The sequence below is a fragment of the Silurus aristotelis genome (assembly GCF_946808225.1).
Source record: "Silurus aristotelis genome assembly, chromosome: 14".
Taxonomy (NCBI): Eukaryota; Metazoa; Chordata; class Actinopteri; order Siluriformes; family Siluridae; genus Silurus; species Silurus aristotelis.
The window spans coordinates 16392506-16410888 of NC_139587.1; the positions used below are offsets into that span (position 1 = coordinate 16392506).

An 18383-nucleotide genomic window follows, 5' to 3' on the forward strand; every position below is an offset into this window, starting at 1 on the left:
AATGAAACACATTAGTGTTTTATACTGTACCATCACTTTGACCACCATCCTTGAACGGTAGTCAGAAATTGAACAGGAACACTTATGTGCACAATATTAAGAAGCAGCTTCTTCAAGGAGGAGAAAATGTAGCAGGAAGAGACTCTGACTGGGGCAGGTGTCAAAAATAATTCTTGAAGCAACTTCTTGAAGCAAAAATAAAAACATTATATATATTTGTATAATTATATATATTTGTATAATTATATATACATATATTTGCTTCAAAAATAAAAAAATTTTGAAGCAAGTGTTATTGCATGATTATATAACTGTCCAAATATTTAAAATTTTTCATGAAGATTGGCAATAATAATAGAGAGCATTGTAAAAATGTTTTAAGGCTAATTGTTTTTGCTAAGACTAAATGTGCTGCAGTATCTGTTTATAAACAGTAGAGCTTCAACAATTCACTGACCAGCAGATGTTGTTTTATGGCATAAGTTTAACTCCTGGTTGTTATTGAACATTTCCTAAGATGCACTGATCATGTTCAACCTCGGCTACATGATTTACATGTTCATGGACTTTATAGTTAATTGACAATTTGCATATAAAATAAATGGATTAATGTGTTCAGCTAAAACAATAAAGCCATTGTTTTATGTACTATACATGTGTACTGTACCTCAGCCTCTGCTTGACAGACCTTGAAACTAAATTGTCAAAGAATAGTATACCTACACTGATGTGTAAAATCCTTAAGCAATTTCTGAAGTAGTTCTTGTTGAATGAAAATTTAAATGAGTGGGTTTGCAAAACAATACACCTAAACGTAGTTCCGAATTCTGCAGATGATAGAAAATCTGAGGCCTTTATTTACAAAAGCTCTAAAAACAGTCACCTTTGTTATTGCATATTCTTAACATTGACATTCTACACACTGGTGAAGAAAATTGGCCTGGTGACATTCAACAGAAGAAAAGCTGTGTCCATGCAGTTCCCACATCCGTAAAAGCTCAGACCGTGACTCAACACAGCATTTATTCAAACACTATCAGTACATGCAGCTGATCTACAACAGAGTTGTAAACACAAAACAAAACCCAAACAGCACAAAACATGCATGAATGAAAAACCAGTGCTACAGGTAAATCTAATTCCACTGACACAGAGTACTTAAGTTGGTTAAGATTTTCTTTTAAGAAGCACAATGAATAAAAGGCTTCGATTTTATACTAAAATACTACAAAACCTTTTGTCACTTTTTAAAATGAAATGAAGACAGTCCTGATACATTAGAGGTGCCCTCAGTTCAATTAAATAGTGGCAGTTATGCATCACACTCCTATTTTGTGGTAAAACCTGTGTTAGCCCAACATAAAGGTAAAATCAGTGCAAGGCTCTGACTCGTGCCATTAAGTGCCAGGATCTTCCGGTGTGTGACTGTCTCTCGCTCCATCTGTCTCAAGCTACTGCAGGTTGTGAGATATCAACATGGTACTCCTTGGATCAGGGAACTGTACTTGTAGGTAACTGGCATACTGTTGAAATAGTCTGTGTGCTACTTAAAGCATGTGAACAAATGCAATAAATTAATGATAAAAAGAAAAAACATAAAATGTAGCTTACGGCTGATTATTTGCAGGGAAAAAAATAAAACACCCATATTTTTTTTCCTTGTCTCTTATGATAAAAGAGGAATGTGTTGTGACAAAAGATAAACGTAAAGAAGGCAACAAAGTGGAGGAAGTTTTTTAGCTTTCATCTAAAACCAAGAGTCTCGTTAGAGCTTTTAAAGTGCAAATTCCTATTGAATGTCTCATGAAAAACTAAAAAAACCCATGTTTTAAGCCCTGCAGGTGGAGTTCTTTATAGTAAGCTGGTTCTTGTTGTGTCACGATTGCTGCTTGTTGGCCTCCTCTTCATAGGCGTTGCCGGTGCCATTCTGGACGTAGGTTGAACCGGAGCCCAGTCCGTACAAATGACCGCAGTATTTAGCATCATCTATATGATCCTCAAAAAACATCTGTAATGAAAGAAAACATTGCTGTATAATAATTAAACCTGCTTTGGCAAGCACACTTAATATAACACTAGCATTGGCTTTATACATATGTATATATATATATATATATGTATATATATATACATATATATATATATATATATATATATATATATATATACACACACACACACATATACATACATACACACACACACACACACACACACACACACACACACACACACACACATTAATTTCTAAATGTTTATAATACAATAAATTATAATGTTTATGCTGAGTAACATAAATAAAAAAGTAAAGCTTAGCTGATTACTATTATGCCCCTATATACAATCATATATTTACCAATTAAGAACAGATCAATAGATATTACCAGAAAACTGGTGGAAATGTTATGCCCATTACCATTATTAGAACATCTAAGCTGTTTTTATACTATTAATTTACATGCTTACAGGCCTAACATGGTTGACTAATTGTTAATATTAATCTACTGAAACACAGTACAGTAATCCCCCGTTAATCACAATGGTTACATTCCAAAAACCGACCGCGATAAACCGTAATAAACAGGCGCCACCCCCAAAAATGCTATTTTATGTATACAGTACTGTACTAACATTACTTAATTTTATAATTTAAAATTATATTTTTTATAAATATATTTCATTTCATTCCATAAAACTCCATAAAACTCCATAAAAACAATTCCCTGTAAGTTTTTTGGTCTATTGGGCATTCCGCGAGAGACTGGGAAAACCAGCTAAACAAATTAGGTATGTGGTAAATGCAATTCCCCGATAAGCCGGGGGCAGGATATTCGAAACCGTGGTAAAGCAGGGGATTACTGTACTAGGTTCTGTGACAGTTGATCAGTGAAATTTCATGTTTTCTTTTAATACTGCTCATGTACCATAGTGGTGTTGCTGCATAATTTAGAAAGTATTCCTGCATACAGACTAGAATGTCAGACCCACCTCTCTCATCTTAAAGAATGCCATTCCTGTGAGGAGAGAATCTGAGCCTGCCTGATGCTGAGGCCCAATCCTCTCCAGTTCCAGCTGCTCAGCTACCTCCTGCAGGCCACCCTGAACATCACACAGCCATCACTTAGCAAAGTGCTTTCAGGTGATGCAGAAAACGGTCTATTAGCCCTGGCAATCCTTAACATCTGGATACAAATTCAATGACTTTTTTCCCAAAAGTACATTATAGAAATATATCAGCACATTTCAAATACAAAGAGTGTGCATGCCTTCAGATTTTTACAGCTCTTCATGAGGTATTTCACATCATAGATAATGGGGAAAAATAAACGAAGAATCTCAAAGAAGTCGACTTCTTCCTCTGGCAGCTTAGAGTTGGAGAGGATTTTGATCAAGTATCCAAAGTCGTAGCCACTAAAAAGAAACACAGAAATTAACAATAATTGGATAGTCAGCTATAAAACATTGGTAATATCTTGCAGGTAAAAAAAAAATGCATGTATAGAATCACTGATTCGATATTGAAACAAATAATCAAATTACCTATGGAACGACAGCCACTTGACTCCTTCACACAGAACCACACCAGAAGTCATGAGGAGCTCTGCAAAATACAGTGTTTCAATGCCTTCTTCTTCATGCTTTTTGAACTGGATACCTGATGTTGTCAATAGCTCAATCGAATCTTGTGCATACATATCTTCCCTGAAACACAGAATTCATGCAATTTTCATACTGCACACTTTAGCGCAAGCAATCAGAATTTTCCATTCCATGGTTCCCTGAAATACAAACAGGATACTAGAATAGAGCTCTCTGCACTCCTTTAATCTGAATGGTTACACATTGCACAACCTGAGACACCAAATATACTGTCTTCTGTAGACAAACACCTCTGTATTAAGATTGACTTAATTTCCAGGTGAGAGTTTTTCATATATTGTTTATCAACAATGAGTAGGAATAAATATTTATGTACATTTTGATTAAAATTTAATAAAAAAAATTTCTGACAGCATGATGGAATAACATATTTATGCTATACACAGACCAGCCATAACATTGAAATCACCTGCCTAATATAGTGCAGGTCCCCTTGTGCTGCCAAAACAGCTCAGACCCATCAAGGCATGGACTCCACAGGACCTCATAGGGTGTGCTCTGTTATCTAGCAACAAGACTTTAAAGCAGATCCTTTAAGTCCTTCAGTCAGACTTCAGTCAGCACATCCCATAGATGCTCGAATGGACTGAGACCTGAGGAATTTAGAGCCCAAGTCATGTTCCTCAGACCATTTCCGAACAATTATTAAACATTAGCCTTTTGACAGAGGCCACTACCTCTTACTGGGAATACAGCAGCTATTAAGGGGTGTACCTCATCTGCAACAGTGTTTAGGTAATTGGGAAAAGTCGAAGTAACATTCACATGAATGCCAGGAACCATGCAGATTATTGCCTAGAGCATTACTACCAGCTTCCCTTTTTCTCAGTGCATCCTGTTGCGATCTCTTTCTCAAGTAGAAATCATCATGCATTCGGCTGTGCATGTGATGAAAAAAAAAAACCTGATACAACAGATCAGATCGCCTTCTTCAATTGATTCCAATTCTGTTGCCCACCGCAAATGTGTTCAAAAATGGACAGGGGTCAGCATGGGAATTCTGCCCACTCTGTAGCTACGGAAACCCATACAATGCAAGCTGCAATTTAGATTGCTTCTGACATCTATCTATCAAAGCCAACATTATCTTTTTTAGCAAATAGGATCAGATCAGATGAACACTAACCCAGAAGCATTAGTGAGTCTTGGAGGCCAATGGCCATGTCACCAGTTGTCCTGCCTTGGACCACTTTTGGTAAGTACAAACCACTGCATACCTAGAACACCCTACGAGCTGTTTTGAAGATGCACTGACCAGTCATCTATTTTTCACAATCTGGTCTTTTTGAAAGTCACTCTTGGCTCTACGCTTGGTTATTTTTCCTGCATCTAGCATATTAACCTGCCAAACTTGCTGCCTAATATATATCTTACATCTTGACAGGTACCATTCACCACCAGTGGTTTTAATGTTGTGGCTGATTGGTGTATATATCAAAGGGTGGGCCTACACACTTCAGGAACATCATCCTTAAAATAGAGGACATATACAGTGTCTCAAAAGTAAGTACACCCCTTACATTTCAGCAACCATTTTATTATGGTTTCATTTATGTTCACAAGGGACAATACTACAAAAATTTAAGTTGGATATATCTCAGAGTAGTCAATGTGCAGCTTGTATAGCAGTACAGATTTACTGTCCTCTAAAAAATAACTCAACATACAGCCATTATTGTCAAAATAGCTGGCAAGTAAATACACCCTGGGTCAACATGTCAAAACTGAGTCCAAAGTGTCAATATTTTGTGTGAGCACTGTTGTTATCTAGCACTGCCTTGAACCTCCTAGGCATGAAATTCACCAAAGCTGCACAGGTTACTAGGATCCTCTTCCACTCCACCATAATTACATCATGGAGCTGCTGGATGTTAGACACATGGCACTTCTCCACTTTCTGCTTGAGGATGCCCCACAGGTGCTCAATAGGGTTCAGGTCTGGAGACATACTTGGTCACTCAATCACCTTCAGCTTCCTCAGCAAGGCAGTTGTTATCTTGGCGGTGTGTTTGGGGTCGTTATTATGTTTGAAAACTGCCGTTCTGCCCCGTTTCTGAAAGGAGGGAATCATGTTTAGAATGTCACAGTACATGTTGGAATCCATGTTTCCTTCAATGAACCACAGCACCACAGTACCAGCAGCACTCATGCAGCCCCAGACCATGATGCTACCACATCAGGCTTGACTGTAGGTAAGACAATTTTCTTGGTTCTCCTTACCAGGGCGTTGCCACACATGCTGGATACCATCTGAGCCAAACAAGGTTATTTTAGTCTCATCAGACCACAGGACATGGTTCCGGTTATTTATGCTTTTGAACAGGCTGTTTTCAGCAAACTGTTTGTGGACTTTCTTGTGAGCCAGCTACTCTAAAAATATATTAAAGTTACACTTCTATAGTATTGTCATTTGAAAAGATACTATACTAAAATGTTTGCTGAAGTGTGAGTGGTGTACTCACTTTTGTGAGATAATGTAGATCAACCTGTAGCCAAACAACAATAAAGAGAGGATTTTGGAAAATGGAAAGGAACTGCTTATGATCCAAAGCATACAATGTATAATGTGGGCATGCTGCCACTGAAATGTATTCCTTTGTGTTTGGTGATTTTTCTGTTGACAAAAGTCGCCACATGGATTCATATTAGTATGAGTGAGAAAGAGTTAAAGATATGACCCAACCATTCTTACGTGAGGTTAAATCTGAAGTTGAACTGCCATGTTGAAGTTCCTGGTGGATATTCACCCTGTTCATTCATGAAGGTAAGGCCAAGCTGGATAATCTTCAACAAATCAACATTACACCGCAAGAGCTGATACTGATAGTCTGCATTACTTCTGAACTCTCCAATTGGTCTAGCAACTACACCTGGAAACTCAGTGTCCTATAAAGTGACAACAAAAGGAAGATTACATTACAGATCTGCATTAGGCCCGGGTTTTTTTTTTTTTTTTTTTTTTTTATAATCTATGAACTCAAAAAAGCCTTACCATCGCGATGTAATTGTATTTTCGGATCACCTGGCGAATCCTTTTCAGCTCTTCATCCAGGTTACTAGCCCAAACTTCACATATTTTTTGGCTATGATCCACAGTGGCTGCGGGCATAGTGCCACTTTCAGAAGGAAGGCATCAAAAACAAAACAATAAAAAAATAAACCTCCCGCAGGAACAGTTTTGAAAATTAAATCCTATTCTTCGTTTTGACCTGGGGGGAAAAACACAGGTGTAAGATCATTATTAGACCTGACAGACAATATGTTAGTGTTTTGAAAAAAAACTTAACAACAATGCATGTATACTGGGGAAATAATAACGCCATACTGTCCAGTAAGTACATCCTAATCTGGTGTTACAATCATATTCATATATCATAAATCTTATTATAGCTGCTACCACATGCAGCAAACACAATCCAAAACAACCATACTACACCTACACATGTAATTTCTTGGAAAAGTTGCTGATAACTGATTTACACAGCTGTCTGCCTGGCAGGTTTAATCAATAAATGTGCAGTTACCGATCACGTTTATACTAGAATAAGCTTATAGATATAAAGATATGAGATACACGTGAATAAGCTTATGGATATAAATGTGTATAGTTTTATTCTAAGGTCACCTTTTTGGGGGGGAGAAGAGGCAAAAAGATGATCAGTGCCTGGATAAGACCAATGATTTTGCAAGAGTGTATTTACTCAACTAGCAGGCAGTATGCACTATAGATGCTTCATCTTGACTTTCACAAATTCAGTATTTTTATTTTGTATAACATACAACATCAAGCCGTGTCAAAATATGTCCCTTGGGTTCAGTTACGCTACAAATAACTGCATCGCAGCTAAACAAGCTAGTCGGGAAAACGTGGGGGAAATGAAGCAACAACGTCCAGTCCTGGAGCAGGCAACTCTAACTCAGTACAACTAGGTTTCTATTAAAACACACCAAAATTCGTATTCGTCTGGGCTTTGACAAGCAGCAACTCCAAAACGTGCATCAGGAACATCTGTGATTGGTGTTAGCTAACGTCTAGCGAGCTGTGTATATGCTAGCAATCGCTAACTACACCGCTAGCTGCTTAGCCACATAACTTTGTTCTGCTAGTTTTGGACACGTTCACTTATTCTCAGGACTTACCTCTGATCAGTTAAGGTACACCTAAAATGTACTGCTTCAGTAACACGTTGTTGTCTTTGTCTACACGGGACTGGGGTCGTACACTCTAACTGTTATATAGTTTTTATTTTGTCTATCGCCGACATAAACAAGCAGCCGCCACCCCCTCAAACTCCATTACAACCCGACGCGCACGCATTGGGGTCGCTTACGTCATCACGCTGCGAGCGAAGCTGAATAAATCCAGATTGGGACAGAGTGTGGGCTCTGCCTCCAAATATGGCTTTGTAAATAATAAATAAATAGAATATGTCTATCCGACGAAACATTTTTAAGAAACAGTCTGCAAAAACGGCTCAGTATTACCGCTGCCATGAACAGTTCTTTCTGACAGAACTGTAACGAATATTCTTTCAGTGTGACCAGATTTCTGAGTGTGGTTCTTCTCAAGGTTTCTTCCTCAGAAGAATGTTCATTGTTAAAATGTGCTAGACTGAGATTTATTTCTGGTGCTCCTTCTGTGGTCCCCAACCTGAATATTAGTTTCCTTTACTTTGGCATTGTGAACTACTGTAGCCTTTCCAGATACCTCTGAAGAACATTTTGGACTTGTTTTGTGTTATGATACCTGATCTTTCCTTGAAAAGTGAAAATGTTATTTTTGGGTTTACCTATTATGAGAAAGAACTTGATCAGTCAAATTTAGTTTTTGGATAAATATTTTATATGCAAGTGTAAATGTGATAAAAGCAAGCTTGTTAATTTTTCTACTTAAACCTTCACATACAGTTCTGACTCTTCTAACAAGAAAGTTGTGAAAACAGTAAATCTATTTAAAATGCACAAATTATATATTACACCATGTCACCGGGATACCAACGACACAGGTATTGTCAGCCAACCCGGTGGAAATTGGGCTAATGTTGGCCAAAGGAGGAGAAGGATAGGAGGAAGACGTCTACAGAGACGTTGGGAAAAGGAAAAGTGTAGGGTTGGTACTTTAAAAGTTGGTACAATGACTGGTAAAGGGAACCGGTTGAATTATATCATAGAGAGGAGAAAGGTAGATATGTTGTGTGTTTTGGAGAATAGTGGAAAGGGAGTAAGGCCAGGAACATTGGAGGGGGGTTTAAACTGTTCTATCATGGTGTGGATGGAAAGAGAAATGGTGTAGGGGTGATCCTGAAGCAAAAGTACAGTAAGAGTGTAGTGGAGGTGAAGAGAGTTTCTGATAGGTTGTATAACATTATAGTTAAATGGGTGATGATAAATGTCATCAGTACCGATATGCCAGTACAAGTGGGTTGTGATATGGAGAAGAAAAAATTCTGGAGTAAGTTAGATGAAGTGATAGAAGGAAAATGCTGAAGATGGAGCTGCCAGGAGGGAGGAAAAGAGGAAGACAAAAGAGGAGTTTTATAGATGTGGTGAGGGAAGACATGCAGGTGGTTTGAAAGAGGCAGATGTAGAGGACAGAGGGGTATGGATACGGATGTTCCGCTGTTGGGACCCCTAATGGGAGAAGCCGAAAGAAGAAGATCTTCTGACATGTCTGTCTATGCATAATGTTTGCACAGTATATTGTATATTACTATATACACCATATATTATTACCTACTGCACCTTCTGTACATTATTCACCCTCACACCTCTACATATGACCTCATACCCTATTTATCTTACAATATGCACCTCTGGTAAGATGGTAACTGCATTTCATTGGCTCTGTACATGTACCTTGCACAATGACAATAAAGTTGAATCTAATCTAACCTAAAATGCAAATACAAAATGAAAACTAAAAGACTTTCAAATCACATGAGCCAATATTCGATTCACAATAGGACATAAATGTTTAAACTGAGAAATTTTACAGTTTTATGCACAAGATGAGCTCATTTCAAATTTGATGCCTGCTACAGATCTCAAAAAAGTTGTCACGGGGCAACAAATGGCTGAAAATGCCCAAAATTTGGAAAATATTCAGCTGGAAGAACATCTAGCAACTAATAGAGTTAATTGACATCAAGTCTGTAACATGATTAGCTATAAAAGGGAAGTCTTAGAGGTGAGAAATCCTGGTGCTAAAGAGACAAGGCCTTAGACCTTTGTTCATGGAATGATTTTGTCATTAACATTACTAAATGGGCCAAGGTATACTTCCAGAAACCACTGTCGGTATACACAATCCACCATGCCATCTGCAGATGCCAACTAAAGCTCTATCATGCAAAAAGAAAGCCAGATGTGAACATGGTCCAGAAGCACCATTGTGTCCTGTGGGCCGAGGCTCATTTAAAATGGACTGTTATAAAGTGGAAAAGTGTTCTATTTGCTTGTGTACATTCTTGTTGGAAATCACAAATGCCGTGTCCTCCGGGGTAAAGAGGAGGGAGAACTTCCAGCGTGTTATCAGAATTTGGTTCAAAAGCGAGCATCTCTGATGGTATGGGTGTGCATAAATGCATATGGTATGGGCAGCTTGCATGTTTTGGAAGGCACTATAAATGCTGAAAGGTATATAAAGGTTTTAGAGCAACATATGCTTTCCTCCAGACGATGTCTATTTCAGGGAAAGCCTTGTGTATTTCAGCAGAAAAATGCAAAACCACATACTGCAGCTATTACAACAGCATGGCTTCGTAGTTGATGAGTCCGGGTGCTCAGTTGGCCTGTCTGCAGTCCAGATCTTTTACCTATAGAGATCATTAAAGGGAAAATACGCCAAAGATGACCACAAACTCTTCAGCATCTGGAAACCTATATCATTCAAGAATGGGACCAAATTCCAACAGCAAATCTCCAGAAACTTATAACCTCAATGCCCACACATCTTCAAACTGTTCTGAAGAAAAAAGGAGTTGCTACACCATGGTAAACATGCCCCTGTGCCAACTTTTATGAGACCTGTAGCATGTATCAAATTTGAAATTAGCTCATTTTGTGCATAAAAGTGTAACATTTCTCAATTTAAACATTTATGTTCTCTATGATTTATTGTGAATTAAATATTGCCTCATGTGATTTGAAAGTCTTTTAGTTTTTATTTTATTCAAAAACATCCCAACATTTCCGAATTCAGGTTCTATAAATATCTAAATAATAAAAAAAAAACTTTCAGATTACTCAAAATTTTTAAAATGCACTGTACAGTGTTTTCTTTTTCTTTTCTTTTTCTTTATGTGCCACTTTATTTCTCATAAACAACATTTATGGTGCCTGAAGATTGAAGATGGTGTATGAACGAGGCCTCCTCTGCTTCATCGGTCCTGTTCCGTCTCCTCCAGAGCTGATTGTTTGACAGAGTTCTTTCCAGGGATCAGAGGCTTAGTTTGATACCATGTGGTTCTATTGATTGTAACCTATTTGATTTTTAATGTGTAAAGCTTTCTGGCACTACAGAAGAGGTGACTCCGCCCGATTGGATAAAAAAGTCGGAATTGCGAGTTGAAACAAGGGAAACTTAATTTTTTCATATGGCGGAAACGGGCTTCCATATGAATCTTCTCCTCGCCCCTCGCTGCTTTTTGCCCATTCCTCAATTTTTTTTATTCTGCAGCGCGTGTTACCTGTCCAGATCGCTCCAGAGTTTAGCGGGTGGTGCGTCAGTAATAATGGTCCGCGGTAAAACACTGCTCTGTGTGTAGTAAAATAGACTAAACAAAGCATCGAGGCAAATAATGTGCCTCGATCATTTTGTTTTTATTCAAATTATTCGGGTTACTCGTGTGGTCATTTCAGCCGTACACTAGACACTTCACAAATACTTCAATATAAATATATTTTTCGTTATTTAGACTAAACCTTTCCTGTATATCAAAGCCAAAATCAGTTTTCAAGATTAGCATCATACAGAACAAAGAGTTGAATATGTTTATTTAGAGTTGAATAACATTGTAATAAATGTGAACTCTTACACTAAGAAAGTCCTTTCAAAACTATTAATGTATAATTTAAGCATTCATGTATTCAGCATAACACCACCTTCAAACATTCAACATAATAAATAAACCAATTTGTAGTGATATTCATGCAGTTAATAAAACGAGCACTGATGACTAACAAAACAACTTGCTTGGTCCAGAGTTTTTTTGTTTATTTCCCCAGAGATTTTGGATAGTATGTAAGACCCTTTTTGTAAACATAGTGACCTATATTTTGAACAAAAGAAGTTATTTACTAGATAGATTAGATATAACATAGCTGAATCTAAATAAGGAAATTACAAATTTGTTCCTCAGAGAAAATGTGTGTTTGCTCAGTATCTTGTGTGACTTTCAGGTCTTAGTATAAATAAATATACTAGCATTAAGATGCATTTTGCACCATGCATGTTTGTACTGCACATAACTTCATGCAAATGTAAAACCAATATGTAACACATATCAACTCTGGTCTTTTACACTGACAGAAATGCAGGATTTAATGAGTTCTGAGTGAACAACTAAAGTCAAATGCATACAGGAATTCCACACATTCTTTGTATAGTTAGATACAATCTCTATATATGGCTTTTAATTTTTTTTCTTGCCTCATATTTAGGCAGCATTGAAGGCATTTTTGTCTGAGTCAGCATTCATGATTCTATCTTTATTTGAAAATGCATTACCATTGCTTGAGGAGTGGCACTTGAAATGAGCCTCTCCTGACTCCCACTCTGAACTTTTTGGTGTGACGCCATACAGGCTGAGAACTTTAGGATCACTGCCAGAATATCCTCCATTGTAGTCCCGAGGTATGTTGGCTAGGCTGAGGTACACTGGCACATGCTTCTTCACACAGAGGCCTTTCAGTGGCTTCTTAGCCAACGTAGCCAGTTTCTGCAACGCACAAAAAATCACTGCAATTTCATTATGCACATTAGAAATAAATCTGCACATCATACCAGCCATCATAGTTTTAAAGTGGTCTAAGACAACAAAGAAACTAAGTCTGTGAGCCCATGATGCACTACCTGTTCACAAATGGCCAGATCTTTTTCTAGATGTTGTGTTTCCTCTTTCGCAGCCACTAGACACTCGAGAGCAGACTGACGGGGGTGCAATCCTCGGTCAAACTGATTGTATAAACCCCTCCAGAATCTGATCCACAAATAAAAAGCACAAGACAGCACCACTGATACAGTGCATATTTGTATTGTAGCACATTCCTATTAAAAAACACCAACCACCAACACAAACACCACAATATTGTATGTCCCGTGAAGGTAAATATAGGAAAAAAATATAGACAAGCTAAAATCATAATTTTTAACATATAATGATACATCATGCTTATACATGGAATATATATATATATATATATATATATATATATATATATATATATATATATATATATATATATATATATATATATATATATATGGAAAGGGAGCCTGGGATCGCTAGTTAGTGTAGTAAGCTAAACATTAATATCATATTAATGGATTTAATAATGTGCTATAACACACTTGAAGCAGTAGGGGGTGGTAATGGGATGTAGAACTCCTTGGGTCTGACTGTGGTCTTTTCTGAAAAGAGGGTTCACATAGTCCAGTTTATTTCTCCACAAATGAGGCCAGATGGAGTGAGACTTCTCTCTAATGCTTCAGACAAAAAGAACATTTTATTTAACAATAAGGAACAATAAGCACATAATGCATAGAAGCATACTACTATATTTGAATAGTATGTACTGCACAATGCACGTGACAATATGTATCTTAATATGATACTATAAAAATTTATTTTTTACCATAGACGTTTCCTCTCCATCTCGCTGTTGCAAATGAAGTTGCCATAGTGACAGGAATTAATGTGACTCTGGATGCTGATAAGGAATCTCTCGTTGTATTCAAAGGCACAGGGAAACTGCTCCATGAGCTGCCACACACACTCTAAGAACTGGTCAATAACAGGCGACACTTCTTTGGGGTCTCCGTTTAGGTGGCTGTACCTTAATATAGTAAAATAAAAATATACAGAACAGTTTTTATCAGAATCTTAAATAAATCTGTACAAAACCATGGGTATAAATCATCTTACCTATGAGAAAACTTGTGTCCGAATGAAACCCAGTCTTTTTCGATTAGCACCTATGCATAAAACATTCAGGCATAAAACAAAGGTATCAGGATTTACTTATTCCATCATGCACAACAGGAAATGAAATTCTCTTCAGAAATGTGATTACCAAGACAGAGCTAATCCATGCTGCAGGACATTTTCGTCCTCACTCACTTTTCTCATTAAGATTCTATAAAACTAGGCCTTGCTCTTCCTGGCTAGGTCTGCTCTCCAGGAGAGATTGAGAGTCTTGACCAGACAATAATAAAGGCCTATTGGCATAAAATTTACTTATAACACTTCAGACTTGCATTAAAAGTAAATCACCATGAGATATGGATATTTATATACAGCAAGATTATTATTATTATTATTAACAAACATATAATTTACCATGAATCCCTTAAGAGTCCTGTAGTACGGGTCAAGAAGTACACTGGCTATGGAGCACACTTGAGATGTGCGATCCCAACCATCAGAGCAGTGGATCAAGACGCTGATGCCTTCTTCAACCACAGCCTGCACACACACACTCAATCAATCAGCACTGGAAACTCTAAAATAGGGCTTACAAGTGTGCTTTACTCAAAAATCAGTCCTGGATCTTACCCTGGCAACAAAGATTCCAGCTGCCAATATTGATCGAATATGTTTTAACCAGTCTGAATTCTCCAGGCCCGATAGGAATTCCCCCATGGATGAGGAAGAAAGATCAGACACTGTGGAATGAGAAACTGTTAATAAACTGAACCCATGGAAACAAATAAATATCCCCCGACAGCACACAGTATAGGAAAACAAATAGCCATGGTTCATAGGGTCTCTGGATGATAAAAACCAGAAAACGCATGAAAAATGACAACTTCAAATTTTGTTCAGATAAGCAACTAAAATATGCACTATTAATGTAAGGTGTTGAAACATTTGTTTCGGATCATTTAGAATAATTATAACATTGCATATAAAAAATATAACTAATATAACTATTATAATAAACTATAGCAACAAAAGTTTGGGGACACTTGACTTTCCCAGGTATAGTTCTTTCGCAAACAATTACCACAATGTTGAAGGCACACAACTGTATAGGATGTCATCGATGCAGTAGCATTCAGTTTTTCCATCGCTTGAACTAGGACAAACAGGTGGCAATACTCCGGTACACAAAGCAAGCTCCATGAAGATATGGTTTATATGGTTTGGAGTGAAAGATCGTGAGTGGGCTGGTGTAGAACGCTGACCTCAACCCCACTGAACATCTTTAGAATTGACTGGGATGCTGACTGCACCCCAGGCCTCCTCACCCTACACCAGTACCTGACTTTACTTACGAGCACAAATCTTTACTTCCACACTCCCAAAACTTAATGGAACATTTCCTAGAAGAGTGGAGGTTATTATAAAAGCAAATGGGGACTAAATGTGCAATGAGATGTTCAAAAAGCACATATGAATCTTAAGGTCAGGTCTGTACATTTTATATAAGTCAAATTGATCAACAAATGTCATTATTTAGCATTGTTTAGTGTGTAATGAATAAAACATATCTTTGTTTTGAAATTACTCCGTCATCATTTAAAATTACGATTAACATGAACATAATATGATTATGCAGTCCAAAAGTGTGTATTTATACTGTATGTGCTTTACTTACTAAAATACTACATTGTTCCAGCTTTTCTCTTGGAGAAGGTATAAAAGCCTTGTGACAGGTTCATTAGTGTGTAATGGCTCGGTCAACATACATATCATATGTTCATCTAAAACAAGCATTAAATGTTCTACAGAAAGCTAGTGGCTTCCCTCGAAAAGAGAGTGCTTCAAGCTTAGATTCAAGTGAACAGGTTCATTCAAATGCAGATGTGTGTTCTAGGAAAATTGGCATTCTGGGAAAAATTAGTGTGTAAGGCTCCAACTGGCTTTAATGTAATCAGAGCTAAAGGTGCCATGCTGTCTCAGTTGGACAGCTATTCTCTGGTATACACCCTCTGGACTCCCTAATGTTTCTAGGGCAAAATCAAAGCACGGACTACTATTATTTTTACAACAGTGAATCAAATCATTCTCACGCCCCCCCCCCAATAGGGGTAAAGGGTCCCGATTGTCAAGTTAAGATCAAATAAAAATAGTCAAGCAATGAAAGCCAGATGTATTTAAGCATTCCTTAAAAAATTCCCCCTAGCGTTACTATGAATCCCTCCTACAGGGAAGTCTAAGTATTCTCAATGCCAAGGATCTTTAGCAGAGTGAATAAGACCAGTTGGTGGTCCAGTGTTCCTCTCTCACAACATGGAGTAATAATTACAAGGAAATCTACAGCAGATGTATGTAGCAGCTTCCCATCGTTCTCTTACCTGTAAACTGCTAGATACACCAGCCCAGGTTGTCTCACAATTTACATGAAACAACTATGTTCTTATTTTAAAATCATATTTTGTCAACATTCTTGTGCAAATATTAATTTATTTACCAAATCATTTAATTATTCTGCAAGAACCTCTTTATTCTGGACAAGGTCATGGGTGATTTAGGCTCTATCCCAGGAGTCCTGGATTAAGGCAGAAGAATTCATCCAGAATGGGACACCAGTTAATCTCAAAACATACATGCATTCAAATACTCATTCCTACCTAGGAACATTTTAGCTTTAGTTTATCTAGGTTCCAGGACAGCTAGAAGAAACACATTGAATGCATGTGAAACTCTGCAAAGACCCAGGGTTTGATTTTCTAACTCTGGAGCTCTGATGAAGCAACGCTACCTGCTGCACGACTATGCTGCCATGCGCCGATATTCAATGTTAATGTTTTTACAATTGTCTAAGATTTTATCATGCTTTGAAAATCACCATGTTAACTTGCACCTGTTTTTGTTATGGATATTGTTTAAACTTTCTTTTTTACAAGATAAAGCACCAGATTTTAGAATATTTAGAATATTCCCACGATCTTCAGCCATGTATTCCCAGCTATGTACTGTAGCTAGCAAATGACCCACACTACCTCACAAATGTTGTTACATCAGATAGATAAACTGGAATCTTAGAACATCATCTGGCAGTCAATTCACAAAAATACGATAGATGAAAAAGCTATTTAAAATATATATTAAAAAAGCACAGGCACTGTATCGTGTGTTTCATTTATATGATTAATAATTACAGATTAAATGTAGCATACAGAAGCAACAGTATGTGTACCTTCAATTAGTTTCTGCTGACTGCTCCTCATCACATGGATATTCTCAATACCAAGGAACTGAAACTTTATATTGGTGTAGTTATCCTCGTTTTCATAGCCCTTTCCTGTAGCCCGGTTTGCTATTGCATTTAGCTGAAAACACATCAGGGATATGTAATCTCAATAAAGCAATCATTTGAAAAATTTTTAAATGTCTGTCATTGTGATGAAGATTAGACCTCACCTTAGGTCGGGTGTCCACAACATACATGAACCGGCTGCTGGGGTTGGACTTCATGATGGCCTCTAGCATCTGTTCGTCTTCTAAGCAGCGTGCACTGAAGCCTGACAGAGGCTGGCTGCTCCGACAAATGGCCGCCTGGCATGGGAAACAGTTTTAGTATGATGAAGACTTGATTGCATGAACCACATTATAAGAAAAAGCTCTACTGGGTGTTTATGTCTACATAATCAAATGGGTTAAAAGCAATAAACACTGTGGTGTACATCCCTATTATTTTCCCACTAACTGTACTTTTCCACTGATGGCACAAGAAAGTGAAAACACATTTTTGCAGGGCACAAGTGATATGCTGTTTTTGATGCAAAATAGAAATGACCACTAGTAGACCAGCCACAGATAATAATTCATACACAAAGCCCCTAATATCAACCCCATAAAATCGACCCCTATTCCATGAGAAGCTGACCTTCATTTCCCCACATACAAATCTAAAGCTATGTTGGAATTATTTATTTTAGACCCTGAGCACACAGGGGACACAGATATGAAACAAATTAATACTATGTCTGAGCCATTTCTGTCACATCACCCTGCATTGGATGTAGAGGTCACATATTTTTAACTGCTCTTTAAACTAATCCAACCAAAAGCAAATACAAGCCTTTAGAGAATACTTAACCTCAATATAAAAACAAACAGCCTGTACCGATTAAGTAAACTCATACAGACTGCAAAAAAGACTAAGCCTGCTTTTAAGTACCTATTACACAAATTTTTGGATACAGTTGTAAATGATACATTATAATATTTAGGACAGTTTAAAAACACATAGCAGCCCAAGATTTAAAAAGATCTCTGAGTAAAAATGTAAAGGAGGCATATCAGTGTCAAAGTCTGAAAACGTTATTGCAGTTGAACTACTATAAGAAGACAGATGACCAATAACAATCAGGACACAAGACGCTGAGGGAACAAAGGGTCAGACTTTCTAATCTGTCATTAAAATGAGCTAAATTCAACTGCAAAAAATGTTTGCAAACTCACTTGAGTTTCTTTGCAGTAGTATGACAACGTAGGAAATCGGCCCCTGCTCCGAAACTTGGAACTTCCTATAATGACCGGGATGGTTGCAGA

At 37.4% G+C, this 18383-nt stretch overlaps 2 protein-coding genes across 5 annotated transcripts in view; both read right to left on the minus strand.

Annotated features, from left to right (window-relative positions):
* Positions 1-818: 818 nt before the first annotated feature.
* cnot7 (CCR4-NOT transcription complex, subunit 7) lies at positions 819-7994 on the minus strand. 4 transcript variants are annotated; one of them, XR_014536772.1, is made up of 8 exons: positions 7801-7994; positions 6653-6869; positions 6353-6546; positions 6123-6146; positions 3541-3702; positions 3267-3411; positions 2989-3182; positions 819-2008 (listed from the first exon to the last, which is right to left on the minus strand). XR_014536772.1 is itself a non-coding variant. In XM_083561375.1 (8 exons), the coding sequence occupies exons 2-8, from the start codon at positions 6767-6769 to the stop codon at positions 1877-1879; spliced, it is 885 nt and encodes a 294-aa protein (XP_083417501.1). In that variant the 5' UTR covers positions 6770-6869; positions 7801-7993; the 3' UTR covers positions 819-1876. The 4 variants fall into 4 exon arrangements, 2 of the variants coding, with proteins under 2 accessions (XP_083417501.1, XP_083417502.1); XM_083561375.1 differs by having other exon boundaries at positions 2989-3099; positions 7801-7993; XR_014536773.1 differs by lacking the exon at positions 6123-6146 and having other exon boundaries at positions 7801-7993.
* A 3644-nt stretch (positions 7995-11638) lies between these two features.
* mtmr7a (myotubularin related protein 7a) overlaps positions 11639-18383 on the minus strand; it is a 9775-nt gene continuing 3030 nt past the window's right edge. Inside the window, exons 5-14 of the mRNA XM_083559884.1 lie at positions 18294-18383; positions 17250-17384; positions 17026-17158; positions 14436-14545; positions 14220-14345; positions 13806-13855; positions 13516-13716; positions 13232-13366; positions 12734-12860; positions 11639-12599 (exon numbers count right to left, since the gene is read on the minus strand). The exon at positions 18294-18383 is cut by the window's right edge and continues 39 nt beyond it. Of these exons, the coding sequence (XP_083416010.1) occupies positions 12318-12599; positions 12734-12860; positions 13232-13366; positions 13516-13716; positions 13806-13855; positions 14220-14345; positions 14436-14545; positions 17026-17158; positions 17250-17384; positions 18294-18383 (1389 nt within the window). The 3' untranslated portion in view covers positions 11639-12317. The remainder of the gene's footprint in view (positions 12600-12733; positions 12861-13231; positions 13367-13515; positions 13717-13805; positions 13856-14219; positions 14346-14435; positions 14546-17025; positions 17159-17249; positions 17385-18293) is intronic.

Excerpts from the sequence above, each read along its gene's own strand:
- cnot7 (XM_083561375.1), bottom strand. The coding sequence starts at position 6,769 with ATGCCCGCAGCCACTGTGGATCATAGCCAAAAAATATGTGAAGTTTGG. Across the intron at positions 6,547-6,652 it reads AATACAATTACATCGCGATG|GACACTGAGTTTCCAGGTGT; the intron begins GTAAGGCTTTTT and ends GTCACTTTATAG. Across the intron at positions 2,009-2,988 it reads CATTCTTTAAGATGAGAGAG|ATGTTTTTTGAGGATCATAT; the intron begins GTGGGTCTGACA and ends CTTTCATTACAG.